Source organism: Cadophora gregata (genome assembly GCF_030347475.1).
Source record: "Cadophora gregata isolate MNR1 chromosome Unknown scaffold_14, whole genome shotgun sequence".
NCBI lineage: Eukaryota > Fungi > Ascomycota > Leotiomycetes > Helotiales > Ploettnerulaceae > Cadophora > Cadophora gregata.
Window position 1 is genome coordinate 211,338 of NW_026695937.1, and position 21,252 is coordinate 232,589.

The following is a 21,252-nucleotide window of genomic DNA, read 5'->3' on the forward strand; positions in this document are numbered from 1 at the left end:
TTTCTGGGATGAACCCGACTTCTCATAATAGCTTGGTCACCACTACACAGGTTCAGACCAGAAGAACCGAGTGGGCTATGCAATCAATAGAATCATCTCGAGTTGATCAATACTTGCCTCTGCCTGTGCCTGTGGACATATCTTCCGAATCATGACAGGGCTTAAAAGATGGTACTACTGTGGACTGGTTGAGGTCGGCACTGGAAGAGAAGAAATGCAATGTATTAGCGCATTGCTCGCTTAGTGACGAATCAAGAATCCAGCTCAGCAGCCAGAACAAACACCGACGAGCTATTCCAAGATCCAAATCTCCAAACCTGTCTTCAGTATCCCTTCAAATGAGGCCAAATCTTATACCAAACACCTACTCCCTCTTGAAAAAGACATGAACTTCACCCACGCAGAAGACGATTCAAGCCCCCTTCACCACTCCAAGATCCTCACCCTCCCACACAGCCTCAACAACACTCATTCTGCACCCCTCCACTCTACTCGCTCCCAGGAACTTAAAGCCACCATCAACCTTGGCAAACAACTCTCTAAACTCCCCCTCTGTCCTCTCCTGCGCATTCAACAGCGTCAACATCACCAAATCCATGGTCCTAATGATCTTCTCATCCCACATCGACTCCGTCCCTGGCTCGGGTAAACAATGATCATTGATCAACACCTTCGCACCCTTCTTCAACGCGGGGATTAATTGCCTGAGCATATTGACAGCATACTTGTCAGAATGGTTATGTAGGATCCAGCGGTACAGATAGATATCTGCACCCTTGACGGGTTGCTCGGTGTGGAAATCGTGCGCTTGGAATGTGATTCTCGAGGCGAGATCATCGGATAGCTTTGGTGCTGAAGCGACCGTCTTGGGGAGATCTTGCACCACGAATTTCAAGTTAGGGTATCGCTCTGCGAGAGCGATGCATACGAATCCGTGGGATCCGCCAATGTCGACGATAGTAGCGCCCTTTGCATCCAGAGAAGCCCAATCGTAGTTATCAAGCAGATAGGACAGCTCATACCCCTCACCACCCGTCAACGACACCATCGCACCACCCATCCGCTTAGCCCTCAAAGGCGACTTCCCAAACGTGGCAAACATCGGCTCCACATCCGTAGTATTGTTCGCGAGACAGAAGCCCGTCTGGGTAGCTTCGCTGGCAGAGGGGTTGCGCTCGATGGCAGAGATGGTCTGCGATGCAGCGGACCACATGTCCTCTGTGCAGAAGCCGACCCAGTCGTTCATGGCGGGGTCGGTGGCGAGGACGCGCGAGGCGGCCGTGTGGGCTACGACGCCGGGGGAGACCTCGCGGAAGATGCGGTTGGTCATGGCGTGGCGGAGGAAGCGGCGGAGGTTGAGCTCGTCGAGGCCGGTGGTGGTGGCGAGTTGGGAGAAGGTTGCTGTGGAGTCGAGGGGGAAGGATTGTGCTATTTTTGGAGCTTGTCAGTACAATGTGATATGAGATATGAGAGATTCGAAATTGGATTGGCGTACCGATCTTGTAGTGGTAGATAGCCTGTAAGGAGAGAGAGTTGTTGTGCTTCGATTTGTTAGTGTCCGGATATCACTTGGGAGTGATGGATGAAAGTACTCACATCCCAAGCCATCCACCTCACACTTTCCGTAGGACCCGTAACCAAATCTCCCAACTCTTTCGTAGCTCTCACGATCTCCTCTCTCGCTCTCTTTGCTTCCGCGTCTAACTTAGGGAAGTTTAGAGGCGCATCTGGCTCGAATGATGGTGCCGGGAGTCCTTTTTCTTTCATGTACTTGTCCAACTTCTCTGTTTCTCGGGTAATGGTTGCGGCAAGCTCGATGAGCTTTGATGTTGAGGCCATGGTGGAGGTGGATGATGTTTCGTTGGAGAACAGTCTGGTTGCGGCGCTGAAGGTCCGGTTCTGTGTGGTGGAATTGTGGTTATTTCGAGATGTGCTCCTCAATCCAATACTTAATCGGTTCCCCGTAAGTAGTATTTGACTCAAGCTCTTCATTCCGACTCAGATCTCCAATATTTGAATGTGAAGGTAGTCCTTCTACAATTTCCCCTCAACCTTGTCAAACACAATTTTCAACGTTGTCGTACAATCCAATGTCTTGTGCCAAACACCAAACAATCCTCAGGTGACACGAAACCCCCAAATATGAACCCTGCGAAATAACGTTTTCCAAAATCCCAAGCCCGGGTTCCTGGGATCGAGCAAAGTCGCCGATCAGCGAGTGGAATGAACGGACCCTGCTCGTATGATCCCAATCCAGTGTGTTGGGTTCCTGTCAGCTCAGACAGCTTCCTGATCCTCTCCAGTTAACCAAGTGTTCCAGACGCTTTCAATTCGTTCGTTCCGTTCCGTTCCAATAAATGCACGTTTCCGTCTCCAGGGTACTCAGTCCAGTAACGTATAAACAAACAGCAATCGGACGCTGGATTTGAGAGGATCAAAAGTCCACGCAAACGAACAGCTAGCTGGATGGATAGTTAGGTATAAATGCTGGTTGATAATGAACGGAATGATGCAGAAAGATGCAGGATGATAAGAGAACAGACTTCAGATTAGGATATGGAGCTTGTGCGGGGCCTGGGGGCCCAGCAATTGATCTAGAAGGGGTTTACTTGTCCAATTGTAGGGCTCTCCCGGGCTTGGAATGGCAAGGTTTTTGGATTATCCCTGCCCTGTCATCTTTGTCTTTCTTGGGACACCTCACCTCACTTGGATCGCTTGATCGCTCGGGTAATGACTGTGCTGTACTCAACTTTACCCAGAGTTTCTGAGGTAGGTTTTGGAAAGATGAGCCGAAGGAATAGTAGAAATTGGTTTTGGAGGAGGTTTGGAGGAGGTCCGCATTGCGCTTGGTAGTTGGGATACCACAGATGATCCCCGAATATCTAAACTTTCTTCTCTGCTATGATTCTTCAGCGCGCGTCGCGTCCCGTCCCGTTTACTATTCCAAAATATGCTTTTTATGCAGCTAGCTGTCATACATCTGATGTGGAAGCCGAGGCTGCAATGAGAACCGGGTCAGCTTGCTGATCAAGGGACGACAAATAGAGATATTGTGGAGCGGTGGTAATTACTGTAAGATGGGTTGGAAAAACGTGTCAAGGAGTTGACAGGATATGTGGCCGTCCATCCCTTCTGCCCTTGTACAGTATCCCACAATTCCCAAGTAGACTCCAGACTAGCGTACAATACTTATTCTCGGCAGATGTCCGCGAAAAAGTAAACAACACAATTTAACGTAACCTACCGAGCCTACTACTACCTCACTGAATGAGCGTAACTGTAATTTGGAAATTTCAAGGCTCAAAACCTTTTGAAAATCCTCACAGCATGTACGCTCATTATTCAGTGACTCCCCCTATCCCTCATCCCACGTTCTCCCTCCCCTCCAGTACAGTACCTCATGTCGTGACCCCTTGGCACCTGCAGCACTCCCCGACTCCCCGACCCCCCTAAGCGTCCCGAACTGCGCCGCCGCCAGTAGTAGTAGACGGCTGTATGCTGCATCCTGACAAGCAGTGACAGCGGGTTGAAAAGCCTATGGGCGCGCGGGCTGGCTGTGCACTGTGCGCTGTGCAGTAGTAGGGGGGCGGTGGGGGTGGGTAGGATTTTTGCCTGTTCAGGGATGAGGTCCGTTCTTGGGCTGCATGGCTGTGCTTTAGCGTGTGCACAGTGCACAAAAATGCACTTGCAGGATGATACCTTTCTGTTTGAAAAGGGATGGGAGGCATCAATTGGTATTCTAGTTGGTATGAGATACTGATTTTCGAAAGTTTTGGAAACCGCGTGGAGATAGTTTTTTGATTTTTCCTTGTTTCTTGAGTTGGTGAGACAGGGCCGAGGCTTGGTGCGAGAATATATTACATCTCACATTTTCTGTTGTACTTGTCTCTGAATCGTCAACGTCATGATTGGGCGCCAGTGCAGGGGCGATTTGTGATTCTGGACCGGTTGAAGGACGATGTGACTCTCTTGCGAGGTGTGGACTGTGGATATAATGTGGTGTTGGAATTGTGACTTGGATGTGAAGGAGTTGGGGATTGAGAATTGGGAATGTGAGCTGGGTTGAGACTTCGAGTGGAAGAGGAGAGGAGAGGAGAGCCCCGTCCACCCTTCTTGCTCCCCAAGAGTAAGTATGGCTGAGTAGGAGGAACAGGAAGAATGTTAGACGAGAGTAAGAATTAGAAATTGACCCTGTTAGGGAAGGAACGTTTGGGCCCGACATAAGGGAAAGCATGGGAATTGGATAGGGTTCAGATATAAGCAAGCAAGGGATAGATAGCCGACACGTGGAACACTATTGGATTCTTTCGAAGTGCATTTGTTGCTTCTCCAATCCCGATTATTTTCAAGAGGGATCCCCTTATCCAAAGACCGTGATCTAGATGACCAGATCGGACTGTGTAACCTTCCTGATTGATCATCCATCCAACTCAATCCAACTCAATTCCAACGACAGCCTATTCATCTTGAGTCGTGTGTTGGTATCTGTTGGAAATATGCTCCTTCTCGCACTCGTTGCCTGGCTATGTATCAAATCATATGCGTCTCCAACCTTGGATCGTCCATTACTTGTATGGCCCCTCGCTGAAAATGCCAGACCTAATCCGTCCCAAATCTTGTATATGCCAGACTCCTTCCTATGCAACCCATGAACAGCAAGGAGGGGAACCAACAAGCCTCTCCACAATCCTTAGATTCGTCCGAACTTTCGATCCGATCAAGGGCGCTAATCACGTAGCGTGTGGCGCCCTATCTCCGTTATCTGGCTTCTGCCCGCAGATGATGTGTAACGGCATGTGCGAATGCACCCAAGCATCCATATACGCCTTCCTAACCTCAACCAACCAGAGCTCAACCTGCTCTTTCGACCACTTTAGGCCTCTCGTCATGGGACCCAGCGCAATCGGCTGTAATCCATCCATTAAGACAGTCCTCCAGTATAAGCCCACCATTTTGAGGACTTTGTTCTTGGGCCACGTTCCGATCGGGACGTGGAAGATCCGGGTAGAGACGTTCACGAAACCGGCTTCTCGCATCATGTCTTCCAGGAGGAGGGTTGCGTTGAAGTTTACTCCAAGGTTGGCGAGTGCGTCGTGAATGAGAACCCAGTATTGGGAGACGGGGTGGTTGGGTGGCATGGAGCCGTCGTGGCAGTATGGGTGGTGGTGTATTTCTTGCATTTCCATCCAGCCGCCTGGTTTTAGATGTCTGGGAATTGTTAGCATTTCCCACTACTTCCTAACAGATATACATACTCCAGCGCTCTCTTCATCAACAATGGCCAGTCTCGGATTGCCATGACAGTATGCCGTGAATGTATATAGTCGTAGTAATTTGGAGGCTTCAACCATGGCGATTCCACGTCATCTACCATGAATCTGACGTTTGGAGGAACCCAGTCGGGTTGTATTGGACTTAAATCGACACCGAGGATATTTGCGCTGGGATACATGTCACCCACTGGAGAAACCAATGTTAGCACTCTCCTGTCCTTCAATTCCTTGTGGTATTTTGGGAAACCAACTTTCTATCGCCCATATTCCTGTTCCTGTCCCCATATCGAGCACATTCCCTGGATACTCCCCAAGCGGTGCAAAGTGTAACCGGCCTCCTAATAAATTGACCATCATCGCATGCTTCATGTCCTCTCTATCCTGTTCGCTAGGATCATTGGGAAAGTTATATGACCCCTCCCTGAACTTGTGGTATCTCCTTCCATTCTCAAATGCAAAATCCCTTACGCTGCTGGATATTGATGTAGATGCGGAATACATTGAGTCTGTTTCGTACCCCGCGTCCGACGCTGAATCTGATGTTGTGTCCGACCCATTGTCTATCTCGATTTCGGCCTGTGCTTGTTCTACCGCTGCTTGTGCGGCTGCATCGTGTGCTTCCGCAAGCGCTCGTTCTTGAGCTGAGAGCTCTATTTCCTGCGGTGTCGTTTGTAGTGTGGAATTTTCAAGAGAGGTCGAGCTTGCTGGTTGTGAAAGCAGGCTTTCGATGGGAATCCTCGAGGGAACCGCTGTTGGAAGGGGAGGGGAAGCCATGGCTCCTTTCGGTTCTGTTTAATTGTTCTGTAGTTCAAGGCGCAACGAGTATGCGCATCAGCGAGTGTCGGGACTTGCGCTTTGAGCAACGAGGGACGAATCCCTGAGTGGGTATGGGCTGTGGAGGACGAGATTCGGCAACATCCGTAGGTTTCGCTTTATGCTTGCTTTTCGTTCGGAATGGTGCTCTTCTGGAAAGTATTCCTATCGATTCGCCCCAATAGCCACTTCAAGTTAAACTGCAAGTCGTCGTCAATTCCCATCACCAGCAGGCCGGCTTCGACAGATCAGTAGGTTGTCGCAGGTCAAGTTCGGTGTTCGAGCGATAGGTAGGAAGGGAATTGTAGTCGGGGAGGAGATGTGGGAGATATTAATGGAATTGAGCATGGGTGTGTCCAGGCCTCTCACATACGAGCTATCACAATCAAATCTGATGCCCTCGATGTGGGCTAAACTGAGGGCGGCGACGGGTTCGCACTCATCCGAATGGCTGCGCAGGTCTGGTCCTCTGGCGTTGGGGGCTTGTAAGGCGCATCGTCACTCGTCAATGTGTTGGGAGTCCAGGGCTGGCCTGAGTGGGCACGGCAGCACTCACTGCATTCCCACGCGTGCCCTAGGACACAAGTACCGTGGTTTCCGCTGATGGTCGCCGTTTTACAGGCATTAGAGCCCTCGGAGTGTGCTGTAGCTCGCTCCACCAGGGTTGTTAGCTGCGAATCAACCGCCGTGGCTCATGGGCTTCCTTGAAAGCTTGATGGGGCTCCTAGGTGCCTCGTGAACTCTGTCGTTCGGTGGTCGCTCACGTCACGGCAAAGAGTTGTCCAGCTTGAGCAGAAGAACACTCCTCCAAGAGCACAGTCTGTAGTCGTATAGGGTATCGTGGCAGTGAGCCAGCCGCAAGTAAACAGGCTGCTGAACATTGGGTGCTGGGTCTTTGTAGGCAAAAGAAATGGGTGTCGGCATCCCTTGACAAATAACCTCGGATGCCCCGCTGGATGCTACCTCCCCACGGCGGAAGAGAATCTCTACGGAGGTACAGCGGTTAAGTGTTGTCCCCGGTCGTTTTAGTGTCACAACTTCTCCCTTACAAAATAACCACAACAATAGGAAAAAGCTACAAAAAACTATTCCGCTATATTTCCCTTGTCTTCAAGAGTATTCTGAACTTTTTTTTATGAATTTAGTTTCAGAATTGCTTCAATTCTAGGATATCAAAATCCGCGTCCAGGGGATCCCCCTATCGACAGGGGACAACACTTAACCGCTGTACCTCCGTAGATCCCGGGTGGGAGGCGAAGAGAATCTGAAATTTGTGAACAGGATGATATTGTACTACTGCCATGCGGTGTGGTGGTACTGCATCGGACTGAAGACCTGAGATGGGAAGCATGAGTGTGATGCAACAATAATGCAGGGCGAGATCTCGAGTTCCGAATGAAGAATGTCATAATGCCAAGTAACCACGTGATCAGGAACTATTTTGGCACTCACTGCATGCTGTTGCTTCTTTATTCACGACTGAGACCAATTGAGAAGCTTTAGCAAGCTGGGATGTTTGTCGGAAGGTCAAAGCAGGATGGATCTGATGATGGCTACGCAGCGTTGAGCGCTCTTGTCAAGGTCAGCTGATCAGCCCTAATTTTTGGCGGGCCTTCCATTCCATTGTGTTTGTTTTCTTCGTCTTCGGCTCCGGCTCCGGCTCCGGCTGGAAACCTCGATAGAAGCAGGAGCTTTCAAAACTTTATTTTGAAGTCAATGGATGAGTGTATTGGGATTGCTTTTGGATTTCGTTTGACCACTTTCTTCGTGGTAACCGTCCGAATTCGCCTCCAACAAACAAAGTCTTCTTTCCGCTCAACACCCTCTACGCGCAAGGCTCTCTATAGCCTCATATCCCAACGCACACCACCACTGGCCAACGATGTAGAGAGGACATTTCCTGGATTTTGGTCGTCGCAAGTCTCTCCACGGCTCACGGACTCTGGAGACATGGGCTTTCGTCCTTGTCCTCGCGTCCAGAAATGACTCGAGTCGCCTCCTCCGATTCTGCCAACTTATGTCTTTGTCTCTGACTCTCCCCGAAGTGGATAGCTCTGCCTGCAAGCCACTGAGTTAACGGAGTCGTTCAAGTCTGGCAGAAACGAGATTTGGATTTTACCGATGGAATAAATCAGCGTCCGAAACGGTGGCGAAGAGGGCGAGAAAAGCTCTATCCGTATGTCAACCAGGTTTGGAAGTTCTGACGAGCATAGAAGGGATGTAATTCGTCTTCGAAGTCTTCCTGTGGTCCTCGAAATCTCGTCAAGTATCGTGAAGAAGCTTCATCGAACAAACATCGCGCGTGACCCGAATGGCCTCAAAGAATGGCGATTCGGTAGACGATTGGAAGACGGAAACAATGAATGGCGCCTCAGCCTTCATTGACTGGGGTGACATTCTACCACGTCATTTTGATTTCAGCTCGTGAACGGTTGAAGTAAGGCCGAACCTGACAGCACCGGAGGTCTCTCGACCACCTACCACGATAGTGGGGATCCAGATTCTGGGGATGGTTGGGAGAGTAGTACTGGTTGTAATCATGTCTAGATAACAGCTCTGGAACCCGGGAGCGTCTTTCGAGGGTCTCGACTCGGCGGAGGGATTCTCTGCTATTATGCCCGTGATGATAGGTTTGCAACATGAGAGGAAACACCCGATGACGTTTGACTAAATTCCTGGAAATCTCGTCAGTTATTGTAACTTTCAATCAACCAGCGTAGGGCTTTCAAACTGAAACTATTGGATCACACTTATTGGGATTGACCTTCGAAGTTTGACTCCTCCGAATTGTTTTCTTGCTGACCGGTACGTGCCCAAGGCGACCTTCAGCAATTTGCTGCTCCTTTCGGATCGCCGTGGTAATAATCATATTGGATATTCTTGCTGACTATATTTAATGAATCAACCCGTTGAATCCGGGGGATCATTCATCGGTAGATCTAGAATTTCAGGATATTCCCTGCGTGTTCGCGTTTTTTAGGAGTAGGAGGCAGACTTGGGTGAGTACCGTTTAAGCGAGAAGGTTAATTTGCCTACATTTCGGACATATGTCCCAAGTAGGTAAGCAAATCGTCGGGCCCTATCGCGTTCTCGGCTTCCCAAGCATCCTGTTGGTCTGCTCGTGGAACTTGAATCTTTAGCTGTGTAGCATGATAAAATCTGTAATTGAAGTGAGCATTTGACAGCAGTTTAAAGTTCTGATTCTAGTGCGGCGCAGATAAGGCGAAAGCTGATGCCTATTTCGAGTTGTTGAGAGGGGGGAATGGAGAATATTTATCGGGTCGACAGCCCTGCGAGTGGAAAGAGACATATGTGGACGAACATCTGACATTCAGCATAAAAGATCAGAAGTCAGCAAACTTGTGGGCCTTTGGAATAACAAACTTAAAACCGTTCTCTTCCTCCATATCTTAAAGAGACTCAACCTTGTGTTGCGACGCCACACCGTCCTTGCTGTCTCACTGCTTCTGTCACAATGGTTTACTGCGGGAAGCCATCAAAAGGGTGCGCAGCTTGTAGAAAGAGACGAATCCGAGTAAGTAAAATCCAACAGATATTTATTTATAATTTGTCTGGTACTTTTGTATGGTTCGAACAGCCAGACAGACGGCGTAGAGCTTCGGCACTCGTATATCCCGGACGACCATTGGTCGTTCCTCCGCGGCTGTTCCCTAAAGAGAAACATTGCTGATTTGGGACACCAGTGCGACCAAGCGATACCTTCTTGCGGACAATGCAAGAAAGCGAATAAAGAATGCCATGGCTATCGGAATCTCGTCGATCTGTCATTCCGGAATGAGAACAGCAGTGTAATCGAGAAGGTACATGCAAAACGTCGGCAGAGCTCGATACCGTTGTGTGAGAGGAAGGCAAACAGGACATCCACTTCGTCGCCGAAAACATACCAATGGAATGTCACAACGGTGGCATCACCACCACCACCCAAATCAGAATGCTCCACTTTTATCGATCATTTCAGCTGTCAGAGTTCCCAAGATACACAGTGCACTGCGCCTCTGTCAACCTTCTCAATGGATCCCAGCCTGGAGGATTGGGGTTCGAGCTACTTTGCTTCAATGTTCATTAAAACTCCAGGCGGACCAATTCAAGGATCTTTTGTAAGTCAGATACTGCAAAAAAATACTGTCGAAATTTTGGCTTTACCTCTTCGAGGCTCTTCGAGGAGATCTTGTCAGGCCATTGCTGATTTGTTCTTTCTTTCCAGTCTACATTATACGAGACAAAACAAGTCCATGGTGAGTGCAAATTGTCTTGGCACAGAATATTCCTTTCATGAGCAAGCAACCAAAGACCTCAGAGATACCCATCACAACTTCCGATCTCTCACTGACCCTGACTCTCTATCAAATAGGCTCTCTGGACGACATACTGATTACCGGCATGACCGCTACTGGTCTCGCTGCATTTGCAAATAAGATCAAGTCTCCGGAACTGATGAGGCATGCGAGGAGCAAGTACGCTCTTGCCTTGCGGACGATTAATGCAGCTCTCGGGTCACATATTGATGCCATGAAAGACAGCACTCTCCAAGCAGTCCTATTGATTGCGATGTGGAAAACCACTGCAGGATCCCAGCAGCGTACATTCACAAAATATCCCTGTATTACAAATCTCCTAGCTGACAGCCATGTAGAACTACTGGAGGAATGGAGACATCATATGCACGGTACTGCTGCACTCCTGAAGTTACGGGGTCGAGCTCAGCTGCAATCTCCTACCAGCTTCAAGTTATTCATGCACGCAAGCACCCAGGTTATCCTCGGTTGCTATCATAGAGACGTCCCAATATCACCAGAGATACTCGAATTGCGTCAAGAAGCATTTTCCATGACGGGGGATGATCCATTCTGGAAACATCTCAAAGCTGTTGATGATTTCACGTGAGTGGAGCTACCCAAAAAGCATTCCCAAGATCGAAATCGCTGATACAAGCTATCATGCTTCAGGAATTTCCGCAGTCTGATTCGTTCCGGCTATCTGCACGACCCAGAAACTATCATAACTTCTGCTCTACTCATCGACCGCGAACTCTCCTCAATCTTCTCTCAAGTCCCAGCAGATTGGATCTATGAGACCACTCTCACAGACACTGACCAAGACATTGTGTTTGAGAGAAGCTACGACATCTATCATGATTACTGCGTCGCCCAAGTCTGGAATATTATGCGAACAGCACGAATCATCCTCAACGAAACGATCTGTCTACAGCTCACGCACCTCGACGCCTCTTGGCCTGGTTTCGAGTCGCAATTCCAGATTTCGGCAGATATCTGTGGTCAAATGTGTGGTGCGATATTAAGAAGTGTGCCACAGCATTTAGGTTTTGTGACACGCATGCCATTCCAAGACACTTCGCTGTCTTCGTCGAGCAAGTTCTCAGAAAGTCCCCTCGATATGAACAACGCACACCCGGTCATCATAAGTACCTGGTTCCTCCTCTGGCCGCTCTATACAGCTGCTGCAGCCAGCTCGGCGTCTGTCGAGATGCAATATTATGCCATTTCAATATTTGATCGCATCGGGGGGCTTACGGGGGTCCAGCAGGCGGCTGTGCTTGCGTCTTTGATCAGGCAACGGGTTGAGGATTCTTGTGGGAGGATAACAGATCCTTGGATGAGCTGGATGAGCGTAGGGAGCAGGGATCATGAGGAGTCAGTAGCCTTGCAGGATGGAGTGCAGACCGACACTGAATTCTCCTTGAAGTGTATGCTTGAAGCAGGCATGGAATTGCATATATCGTTGGTTCCATAGAGCAATCAATGATTTAGAGCATTTTCAGGCAACTTTGTGCGTGTTAATGATTGTGGTTTAGTGGTTCAATCCTGTGACGCTCTCTTTTCACCGCCCTTTTTCCAAAGCTTACTCCTTTCTGACCTATCCCACACTAACCAAGTTCCACCAAAACGAACAACCCAGTCAACCATCTGCTATCGTTACCACACCGTTTGAATTTATGCCTTGTTGGCATTGATCCAAGAAACATAGTTTCCTATTCTGGTGTATACACCAGCATAAGCAGCCTGGGCACATCCGTTACCCCAGCTAACAGTACCAGCCAGAACACCAGTGCTGGTGATGGTGATTGGTCCACCAGAGTCGCCAGAGCAGGAGTCCTTGCCTGAAGCGGCAGCACAGAACATGTTGTCGGTGATGGCTGAGGTGCCGTATTGGGAGCGGCAAGTGGCGCGGGAGACGACTGGGACAGAGACGTAGCGGAGGGAAGAGGGGAGGGTGGTTCCGGACTCAGATGTCAAGCCCCTGTGAGAGTTGCAGCTTAGCGAAATGTTTTCCGGAGAAAGTAAACAGCGAGGGGAGAACAAAAATACAAATTAGAATGAGGCCTTACCATCCGGAAACTGTAGTGCTCACACCAGCTGCTGGGTCTGATCCTTGAGCAGGGAGAGTTGCGTAGCCGATGTTGCCGCCGGCTGTGAGGGGACTGGCTAGTTGCCAGATTGCTACGTCGTTGTTGACGGTTCTGGAGTTGTAGCTTGGGTGAACGATGATCTTGGAGACCTTGACGAGGGTTCCGCCTGAGGCATAGGTCTTTACGTCATGTTAGTATAAAAGCATTCCATTGACTGGTAAGCCATTAACATGGTGAGCTACTTACAAGAGATCCGGCTCGAACAGTAACAGCGGATGCTGGATAGTCGACTGAGCAGTGGGCAGCAGTTAGGACAGTGTTGGCATTGATCAGGACGCCACCGCAGAACAAAGAGCTGCCACGGAGGAGAGCGACCTGGTAGGGGAATTGGCCAGCGACGGCTGCGGATCCTCCAACGACTATGGAGTTGTTAGTATGAGAGTTGCTGATATGGTATCAACATATTTGCATATTGATCATGGCATATATACTCGCTTGAGAGAGAGAAAGGTGGGGAGGGGGGAGGGGGGGTTTCGGAGTCAACATTAAGCGAGGGTGTGAAGTAATAATTCTTTACATACTATCAGCACCGTTGTCGGTGTCAGTGTGAATCTGAGGCTCCGGAATCGCTGCTGCCGTTGTCAAAGCTGGGAGAATCGCAAGCGCGAGGGCGGCAAGGAATTGAGTGGAAACCATGGTGACGAGTGGAGGATAGCAGATTGGCTGGCCCGGAGTTCTTTGGAAAAGAGAGGAATGAGTTGAGTTGATGGATTGTAGACTGATTCTGATCGATGGGCGGGCGTAGAGGGCTTTATGTACAAATTCTGTCAAGTCACAGTGGACTTCTTCTTGTTCATTCGATCTGCTCGTTGCAATCTCTCAGCTTTGCGAACTTCCAATCTAAGACTCCTATCCGAGGCACAACATTGGAACAGTCAACACTTGACTCGAATGTACCGGACAATGAACTTGAAAAGGAAGTTGTGAAAACGATAGGTTGACTGAGTTGCATATGTTCTTATCATCTAGTCTCTTGGCGAGCGTTACGAGCTTGGTGTTGAAGTTAACTACCCGTTAGGAAGATCTCTGCCTTTTGAGGATGGCTCTTGTTGACGGTCCTGAAGTGTGAGGAGTATTAGAGCACCAACCATCCATTATCCAGAGCCCTTTTCCTCTTTCGTCAGGGCAAACCTATCCTATCAGAAGGCTATTTGTACTTTAAGTGTTCGATACAGTTATGGAGATTCAGGCACAGACTTTTTTTACAGACTAGCGGGCCCTTACTCGTGAGGCGTGGTGTCGAATCGTTTGCAACCTAGGGGTTTCGTCTCCGCACCTGTTAGATGTGTTGACATCGGTGGACAAGGCTGGTTGCAGGCCATAATGCCGAGTCGGGTGGCATCCACCATGATTATGAGAGTGCGCGTGCGAATAATGTGCGCAATTGGTGGTTTTTGGAGCAACCCGATTCTCTCACGTACTTGCAGTTCGATGTGTCTCAAGGAAACTGAGGGCACAAGATTAACACGGAGCTCGCCGATCAGGCAACTGGAAACAAGATCCTGGCCAATCTTCGACTTTAGCGAGAGGTACATCAACACATCGAGACAAGCATTTGCTGCACGCGCCGGCATCAGTCTTCGCGTGTGACTGCCGAGCTCCACCACAGGTATTTCGTGCAGCTTGGAGGACGCACAAGATCCGAATTGAGATCGGCTTGTTATGAAATAGGAAGGAGGGGTTAGCCGTGAATCTTCAATCCTTATCAGATCCCATGATTGGGGGGATTTCAAGGAGAATATGCACGGGTGGCTAGGATTAAAGTTTGCAGATCCCCCGATCTCACCTCGCTATTTAATAGGTTCTGGCAGATTGTTGTCACCTTCCTGATTTATGGTCGTCCACTATGGTGTGCTCATGGGATATCATTGTGAATGACCATACCTACTCTTCGGACTTTTGAATCGCAGCCTGTGAACGTGACGGTAATTCAGCTGTCTATCTAGCCGCTGATTTTAAGCACTGATACTTCAGTGGGCTTCTGTCTTGCTCAACGGTATAACATTTCAATCTGGGTTGAGGATCAGAAAATAGGAGACTAATAAATAAGGGCATGCTTTCATGGCTCTTCCGATGACAAGCGTTCCCACTGAAACCGTCACTTCTGCACCACTTTCTTAAATTTGTTATCACATGAGAGTACGACAACGTCTTTACTTGCCAGCTTTACCCCGCTTCTTTTCTTGGCTTCCATCCTTCTAGGCTTTTTATAGTTCTTCATTCTCTTGGTTTCTGCTCTTTGCATGAAAGCCGAATTTCCCTTATCTTCTCAAAGGCTTTTAAGCACAACAATTCGTAACCACGACTTCTGCTTGGTATAGCTCGGGAACTGGAGTTCATTACGGATTCTTATTGCTTTGTCACATGCGTTTCTTCGGGATATCGACTTTCACGTAATTGGAAGGGTGGTATCGAGCTGAGTGATTTGCGAGAGCCATGTGCGTGTTTTGAGATATCTTTTTATGTTATCCTCTACTCACAGAAGAAGAGACTAGTAAACAAGAACCCCCAGCTCTGCCATCCACGACACCCTCTGCCATGCGACATATCCGGATTCAAATGCCCCACGCTTTTCACTTCTTGTCACTCTCCAGCTTCTCTGCTCTAAATTTCTCCTCTATAGAGCTTATATTCTTTTTCTCTCGTCTTTTCTCGCCTCCCTCATGCGCCTCTCCAATCCGTTAACGCTCGTAGATGTCTTTCTTCCGTTCTGCAGCGTTTGCAGCTTCGTCTCCGCGTTTTACAGACCCGTATTGTAGTACTATTCCGTCCTGAGCTTCTATTGCCGTGATTAGAATAGTCTGTGAATGTCTGAGATGAAGGCACCTACTGAGCTGATTCACCGGTATGCAACGTGGAGTCCCAATTTCTAGGTTTAGGATCAGCGCTACTCCAATGGGTTCATCTATCTCATATGGTGCATTCAAAAGTTACTCCTGGCTACAAACGATGGTTTGGAATCCACCGGTGCGGTTAATTCTGGACGCTCGGAGCATAGATTGAATCAACTACGCATAAAATGCATAGCTATTTTGTAAGACGTCTTTTCAACCATCTGAGTACATAAAGTTACAACATTTGGACGTGAAACTGTCCTTCCTGCCGTATCTCACATAACGCTACAGCAACCAACAGACTTTATTGGTGCATTTCCTTCCGAAAGTTCATTTCCCTGCCTCCTTCCATTGGTTTTATTCGTTTCCTTCTTCCAAGTATTCCAATGAGATTCCGCCACACCTTCTGGTACCGAGCGCCATTTGTGGGTTTGCAGTAAAATATTACTGTGGAGTGTACATGTGAGTTGAGAGGGATTTCAAGTACGAAAATTGGTTTGGGCTTGATTGTTCAAGGCTTACTCTTTGTATTCCTCCTTCCCCTTTGATTGACTGCTCATGATGATAGATTGAGTTGTGTTTTGATCTTGTTTGGAGTAGCATTGACACGAAATTCGCGTTCTGGGAGGTGTTTTATAGGAATAATGTTTCTTTGTGATGCAGCTAAGCGAGCCACTGTGTCTTTTCTTTCATGCTGGTGGGGTTGCATGGCCTTTGCACCATGAATAGATCTGATTGAAAAAATCAAAGAGCGTAGGGCAATAATATTATTTATAGTTTTGAGACCATGTGCTCGATCTTTTCCGTGAATGGGTAGTCGCCCAAAGACCCCAGCGAAAGCTTTGGGTGGGGTTGAATCACAGCCGAAGGACACTGAAAGAAAGCCCATCTTCTACGCAAAATGAGACGTCTTTCTCAGGAAAAGACTGTGTTTTGTCTACCTTAATCTAAAATTAGTTCAAGGAGTGTGGAGCTGCTTGTAAACTCTGAAATCGGGCATCGGCACGGGTAGGAACGCGAACAAGCGAGACCTGGCTCTTGCAAGTCAACAAATTGGGATCAAGATGAGCAGGACGCAGACTCTGGAGTTATATTTCACTCGTAGACTATCAAGTAACATACATATGAAACCTGACATTTGGAAATCAAGAGGGTGTGTTGCTCCCCAAACTGCCCACCTTGCACCTTCCCGTTTCCATGAATTCTGGTCAAGCGTCCAGATTTTCTCACCGTGCCTTCCGCAACATCGTTCCGCGACTGCCTCATGACCAATCGCAACTTCCTCAACAGCCATATAATCTTCTACCCCGTTTCTTCTCATATCTCCCCTATTCTTCCTCCTCCCGCTCAATCGTCGTCATCAACCTCCCATCGACCTCCTCCTGCTCCTCATCCTCCACCTCCTCGAACATCTGAACTCTTCTGCCCCCTTCAATTCTCAAACAATTTCCCCTCTCAGCAGCCACACCAGCCTTGCATCGTCTCTTCTACCTCCTGCACCCTATGGCGCCTATCCACCTTTGAGAGTTGAGGTCTCCACCTCCGCCCGCTGATGAAGGAGCCCCACGTCCCTGAAGCTCCTCTCTTCAAAGCATGCCCAGACAGCTGTCAGTGTAGACCATACTGCGACGATGGATGTGCGATGTTCCTCGAGATATGGTGCTGCTGAGAGTTTCTTGCTGCGATTTTGTTTGAGAGCAGACTCGTCGGAAATTTTACTTCTTTTTTGTTGGCAATTGGTGGTAGCAGAGGATGAAGCGGCGACGCAACTGACTGACTTGGTTACTCTGTCATGATGGCCGCTATTTCAAGCTCGAAGCCATGGGACGGCACATGGGTAACTTGTTGGTGAGCATCTCCATCTTCGTGTTGCCTCGCGGACCAAGCCCTGTCTCACGACATCGCCCTAGACTTGGTGGCATTTTAGATCATCTCCATCGCGCACAGATATACTCCAAGTGTTGTACTCTGGCATTAACGTGAAGTTCACAGGCCCCTGTCTAGGTACGCATCTTTCGACATCAGTTGTCCTTGCCGGTTTCCTTCGGTTTTATTCAATGCCTCCATGGTCTGTTTTGTTGTTATTCTCGCTTCCTTGCCGAATTAGCTCCGCTGGTTGACCTTTTATCTTTCAAGTATTCGCTTTGGATCAGTACTTGTTAAGCTTCTCAATGCTCTGCCATTCTTGGGTAACCCACACTCGTTCTTGTGGACTACATTCTCCAAGACTGGTCTCCAGGTACTTTACAGGTATTATGTTGTCAGCAACGCGAGAAGAACTTAAGCATTCAAGTGATTATCTTCTCGCCAGGGAAATGATCCTTAACTTGGGGCTTTAGACAAATGCTGATATCTATTTTGTCTAATTCTATGCCGTAAAGTTCTGCATCATAGTATTTCTATGTGGAGGGGAGTTACCTACCGCCTTTGTTCCCTCCCTTGCCACCGCCACTTTTCCCCTTTGTCTTCCCACCCTTGCTGGCGGCTGCAGCGGCTCCACCCGCCATCATTACCCTCACTTTTCCGACAAATACAGTGTTGGTAACCTCCTCTACTTTCCAACCTTTTAATAGCTCTACCTCCCGAGGCCACATTCTTTCAGGATCCGAACTCGTCTCATCCAATTTCCCCTTGACAGTCATATCGCCAACCCAGCGAGTCATGATTTCTCTTATTGCCTTTCCTTTCTTCTGAGTGCCTGGTTGCAGCTTCACCTTGTATTTGTAGTTGCCCATTGCTGCCCAAGGTGCACATACAGGGATAGCCTCAAGAACCTCATCACCTCTCAGTGGCCTACCCACCAATGCATCCAGGCTCGTCATCTTCTCCTCTTCAGCGTCATCGGCATTATACCCATCCTCAAGCATAGCTTTGCGCGCTGCTTCATGCTCTGCCATCTCCTTTTGCGTTCGCTGATGCTGCGCTTTTCTTCTCTCCTTTTGAAATGCCAATTCTGCTTCTCGCTTTGCCTTCGCTTCCGCCTCAGCGGCGGCTTTCTCTACGCCAGCAGAGGCACCAATGAGCTTTTGGGCGAAGATCCGATCCTCTTCATCTTGGTCTTTATATTTCGTGGCTATCTTCTTGGCCTTTCCCCGCTTCCCACGTTTTGGTGGGGCCGGTCCTTTCGGTGCTGTGGTGCTAGGAGTTTGAGCCCCTGTTGCTGGTGTATGCGCAGAAATCTCGTCGTCGGATTCGTCTTCAAAATCCACTTGTGGCTCTTTTGAATCTTCAATCTGCAGTTCCGCAACCTCAGCTACTACTTCGTCCTCGTCACCATCGGAGATGACGGGCTCTACTCGCTGTTGTGTTTGCAGTGGGTTTGAAGTGTGCTGATCTTCTTCCGCCTCAGATTCCGGGTAGTCATCACGTATACTGTTTTGATCGTCGTCAAGCTCTGGGACAGACTCTATGACTGTTGACTCGGCATAGCCTGTTGTACTAGGTGTGTCGTCTTGTATTCTGTGTTTATTATGTCTTGCCTTACTGTCCTCGCTGATCTGAAACAAAACGCCAAACCCAAGCAGTAATGCTGCTGGAGGCAAGAAATTCTTCTTTCCACTTATCATGAAGTTGCCCGTTGGCAGAAAATCTCCTGTTGGTGTTGATTTGGAAACGTGAATGGCATCCACCCACCATGCTGACATGCCAGCTTTCGCATCCCAGGCGGACGAGCATGAAATTGATAATGTTCCTGCTTGTGATAATGTAGATGGTGGAATTGGAGCATCAGGTGTCTTGGGATTGTTGCGGATAACAACGGATGCAGCTCCTTGTACTTCGGCGTGGACGTAAACATCGCCTTTCTTCAGATATTTTCTGTACAGAATCTCATTTTGCTGAGCATCCTTTCCCGCAAGGACTAGATATCCGTCAGAAGAGAGAAACCAAGTGAACTTCTCGAACCACATCTGCCTCCGAACAGGTCGCAAAACAGCCTTTTCTTGCTTCAGTCCGGTCTTAAGATCACGCGCAATCTTCGCTTCCTGACTCTTCAATGCTTTTGTTGATGATTGCAATGTCTTCTGTTCCTTCTCTGCTGCGGATCGTTTCTGGTCGTAATATTCTCTGGCATTTGCCCACGGAGATAAAGCAAGGTTGATGTCAATTGTCAGCCTCTTTTCCACAGCTTTCTGCTTGGGGTCCTTCTTTGGAGCTTCGTCTTCGCTATCAGATACATCACTTCCGGTTTCGTAGGCTGACTCGTCATCTTCAGCGAACTCCTCTTCATCTAGCAACAAGGTAATGGTATTTTCCTGAAGTTTCAGGGGCAGCTTGATGATTGAAGCAACAGGATTGTTTCTCTTCTGCTCTATTCCAACGAGGTTTCCGATCTCCACCCAATCCATTCCCTGCGCAATGAGACCGTTGATTGCATCCATAGCTTCTTGCACCCTTTCAGGATTTGCTTGAAGCGCACCAGCTTTCCGTATATTCAGCTCTTGAACCTCCTGCAATCCACCCAGTCGTTTGGCTTGGTCCTGTCTTGCAGCTTCAATCTTGCGTTTTGCGGTTTGTTCTCGTTCCTGCAGGCGAGATTCCAACTTCTGCCCCTCAATGGAAGAGAAAAACTCGTCCACGGTCTTGTTGAATCCCTCAAACTCTAAGAATACCGTCGCTGGATCGTTCTCAAACTGCTTTGGCCGGAAAGGGTGGAAATCCTCATATATCAGAAACTTCCTCGCCACGTCTGCTGGAGCCGCATCCTCGTACCCATCCTTCTTTCTCGCGATGATGTATCCTTTGGCGGTCTCCGAACTTGTGATCTCCTGGATGACTCTCTGTGCTTCTTGCAATGATCGCATTAAGTGGTCTAATCGTTCTTGACTCTGTAGTACATCTGCCGGTTTGAGGGATGAATCGAACTCTGTAACTCTCATGGCGTGATCCACCAACATTGGAGGGAACTCCGTGATTGAAACAGCCAGTGCTCTTCTCAGCGCATCCGACTCCTTCTTCTTGGACTTCTTCCCAGCAACCAGATCATCATCCCCTCTGTCCACCGACTTCTGTAGGGCATCTCGTAAACGCTCCTCCGTCAAAGGCGGTACACCCCCAAAATTCTGCCGATTATCCAACGAGTACTTCAATCCCACTCTTAATTCCTCCTGCCCTTCTCCCTCCGGCACAGGCCTCAGCAACGCCAAAATGCCCATCTCGGCATCTGTAAGTATTACATTGCCACCAGCATAAAACTCCAAGTACAACCTATACTGCCCTTCACTAAACTGGAACTCGATTATTCGATCCGTACCCACTGGCGCAACCTTCGTGACTCTCCTTGTTTTCAAATATTTCCGTAGCCGCGAGACGAACACAGACGGCGCGGCGGCTGTAGCGCGGGAGAACTGCGTGAGGTGGCAGCGGAAGCCGGAGTCTAGGAGAACTTGGTGTTTCGAGGTCGGGGAGGCGAATTTCAGGAGGAAGATCTTTGACGAGAGGTCGTAGATTTGGGAAAGGCGGAGGGAGAGGAGGGAGGTGGAGAGCTCGTGGGATATGACCTGGGAAGGGGGCGGACGTTAGCAAGCTGAGGTGGGTGGCAGATGGATTGAGATTGGAGGAGGGTTGGGCAGACCTTGACGTCGAGGGAAGAGAAGCGCTGCTTCATCTTGAAAAGTGGTGGAGATATTATTGTAGGAGTGAGGGGGGTGTTGATGGTAAATTGGGAGGCATGTTTGGTGGAAGCCCAATGGCAGGTGGGGTTCGAGATTTGGCGGGGCAATTTTTCGATGATGACAGCACAGTGATGCGACTCGTCTGGGGACACAGCGAAGCGAGGCTTGGCTTTCCATCGTCACACGTCGAGTCGACAAATATGAAAGTCAACAAACGAGGGAACCTCCATTCCAAGCATTGTCGCATGCTGACTTCGCCATAAGCTCATCAG

General features: G+C 48.9%; 5 protein-coding genes across 5 annotated transcripts; 1 reads left to right on the plus strand and 4 right to left on the minus strand.

Annotated features, from left to right (window-relative positions):
- Positions 1-412: 412 nt before the first annotated feature.
- ONS95_004160 (uncharacterized protein) lies at positions 413-3,351 on the minus strand (the record flags this gene model as incomplete). The annotated part of the gene is made up of 4 exons (XM_058497506.1): positions 3,072-3,351; positions 1,597-2,998; positions 1,496-1,541; positions 413-1,428 (listed from the first exon to the last, which is right to left on the minus strand). The coding sequence occupies exons 2-4, from the start codon at positions 1,990-1,992 to the stop codon at positions 413-415; spliced, it is 1,458 nt and encodes a 485-aa protein (XP_058352231.1). The 5' UTR covers positions 1,993-2,998; positions 3,072-3,351.
- A 1,379-nt stretch (positions 3,352-4,730) lies between these two features.
- ONS95_004161 (uncharacterized protein) lies at positions 4,731-6,047 on the minus strand (the record flags this gene model as incomplete). Its single annotated transcript, XM_058497507.1, has 3 exons — positions 4,731-5,208; positions 5,256-5,460; positions 5,525-6,047. The coding sequence occupies 3 exons, from the start codon at positions 6,045-6,047 to the stop codon at positions 4,731-4,733; spliced, it is 1,206 nt and encodes a 401-aa protein (XP_058352232.1).
- Positions 6,048-9,233: 3,186 nt separating this feature from the next.
- On the plus strand, positions 9,234-11,858 carry ONS95_004162 (uncharacterized protein; the record flags this gene model as incomplete). The annotated part of the gene is made up of 6 exons (XM_058497508.1): positions 9,234-9,621; positions 9,791-10,204; positions 10,312-10,342; positions 10,459-10,686; positions 10,741-10,987; positions 11,054-11,858. Exons 1-6 carry the CDS (start codon positions 9,562-9,564, stop codon positions 11,856-11,858), a joined length of 1,785 nt encoding a protein of 594 aa, XP_058352233.1. The 5' UTR covers positions 9,234-9,561.
- Positions 11,859-11,885: 27 nt separating this feature from the next.
- On the minus strand, positions 11,886-13,972 carry ONS95_004163 (uncharacterized protein). Its single transcript, XM_058497509.1, has 4 exons — positions 13,056-13,972; positions 12,721-12,893; positions 12,454-12,653; positions 11,886-12,365 (listed from the first exon to the last, which is right to left on the minus strand). Exons 1-4 carry the CDS (start codon positions 13,168-13,170, stop codon positions 12,059-12,061), a joined length of 795 nt encoding a protein of 264 aa, XP_058352234.1. The 5' UTR covers positions 13,171-13,972; the 3' UTR covers positions 11,886-12,058.
- Positions 13,973-16,450: 2,478 nt separating this feature from the next.
- Positions 16,451-20,998, minus strand: ONS95_004164 (uncharacterized protein). The gene is made up of 3 exons (XM_058497510.1): positions 20,941-20,998; positions 17,791-20,866; positions 16,451-17,610 (listed from the first exon to the last, which is right to left on the minus strand). Exons 1-3 carry the CDS (start codon positions 20,971-20,973, stop codon positions 17,582-17,584), a joined length of 3,138 nt encoding a protein of 1,045 aa, XP_058352235.1. The 5' UTR covers positions 20,974-20,998; the 3' UTR covers positions 16,451-17,581.
- Positions 20,999-21,252: the final 254 nt, after the last annotated feature.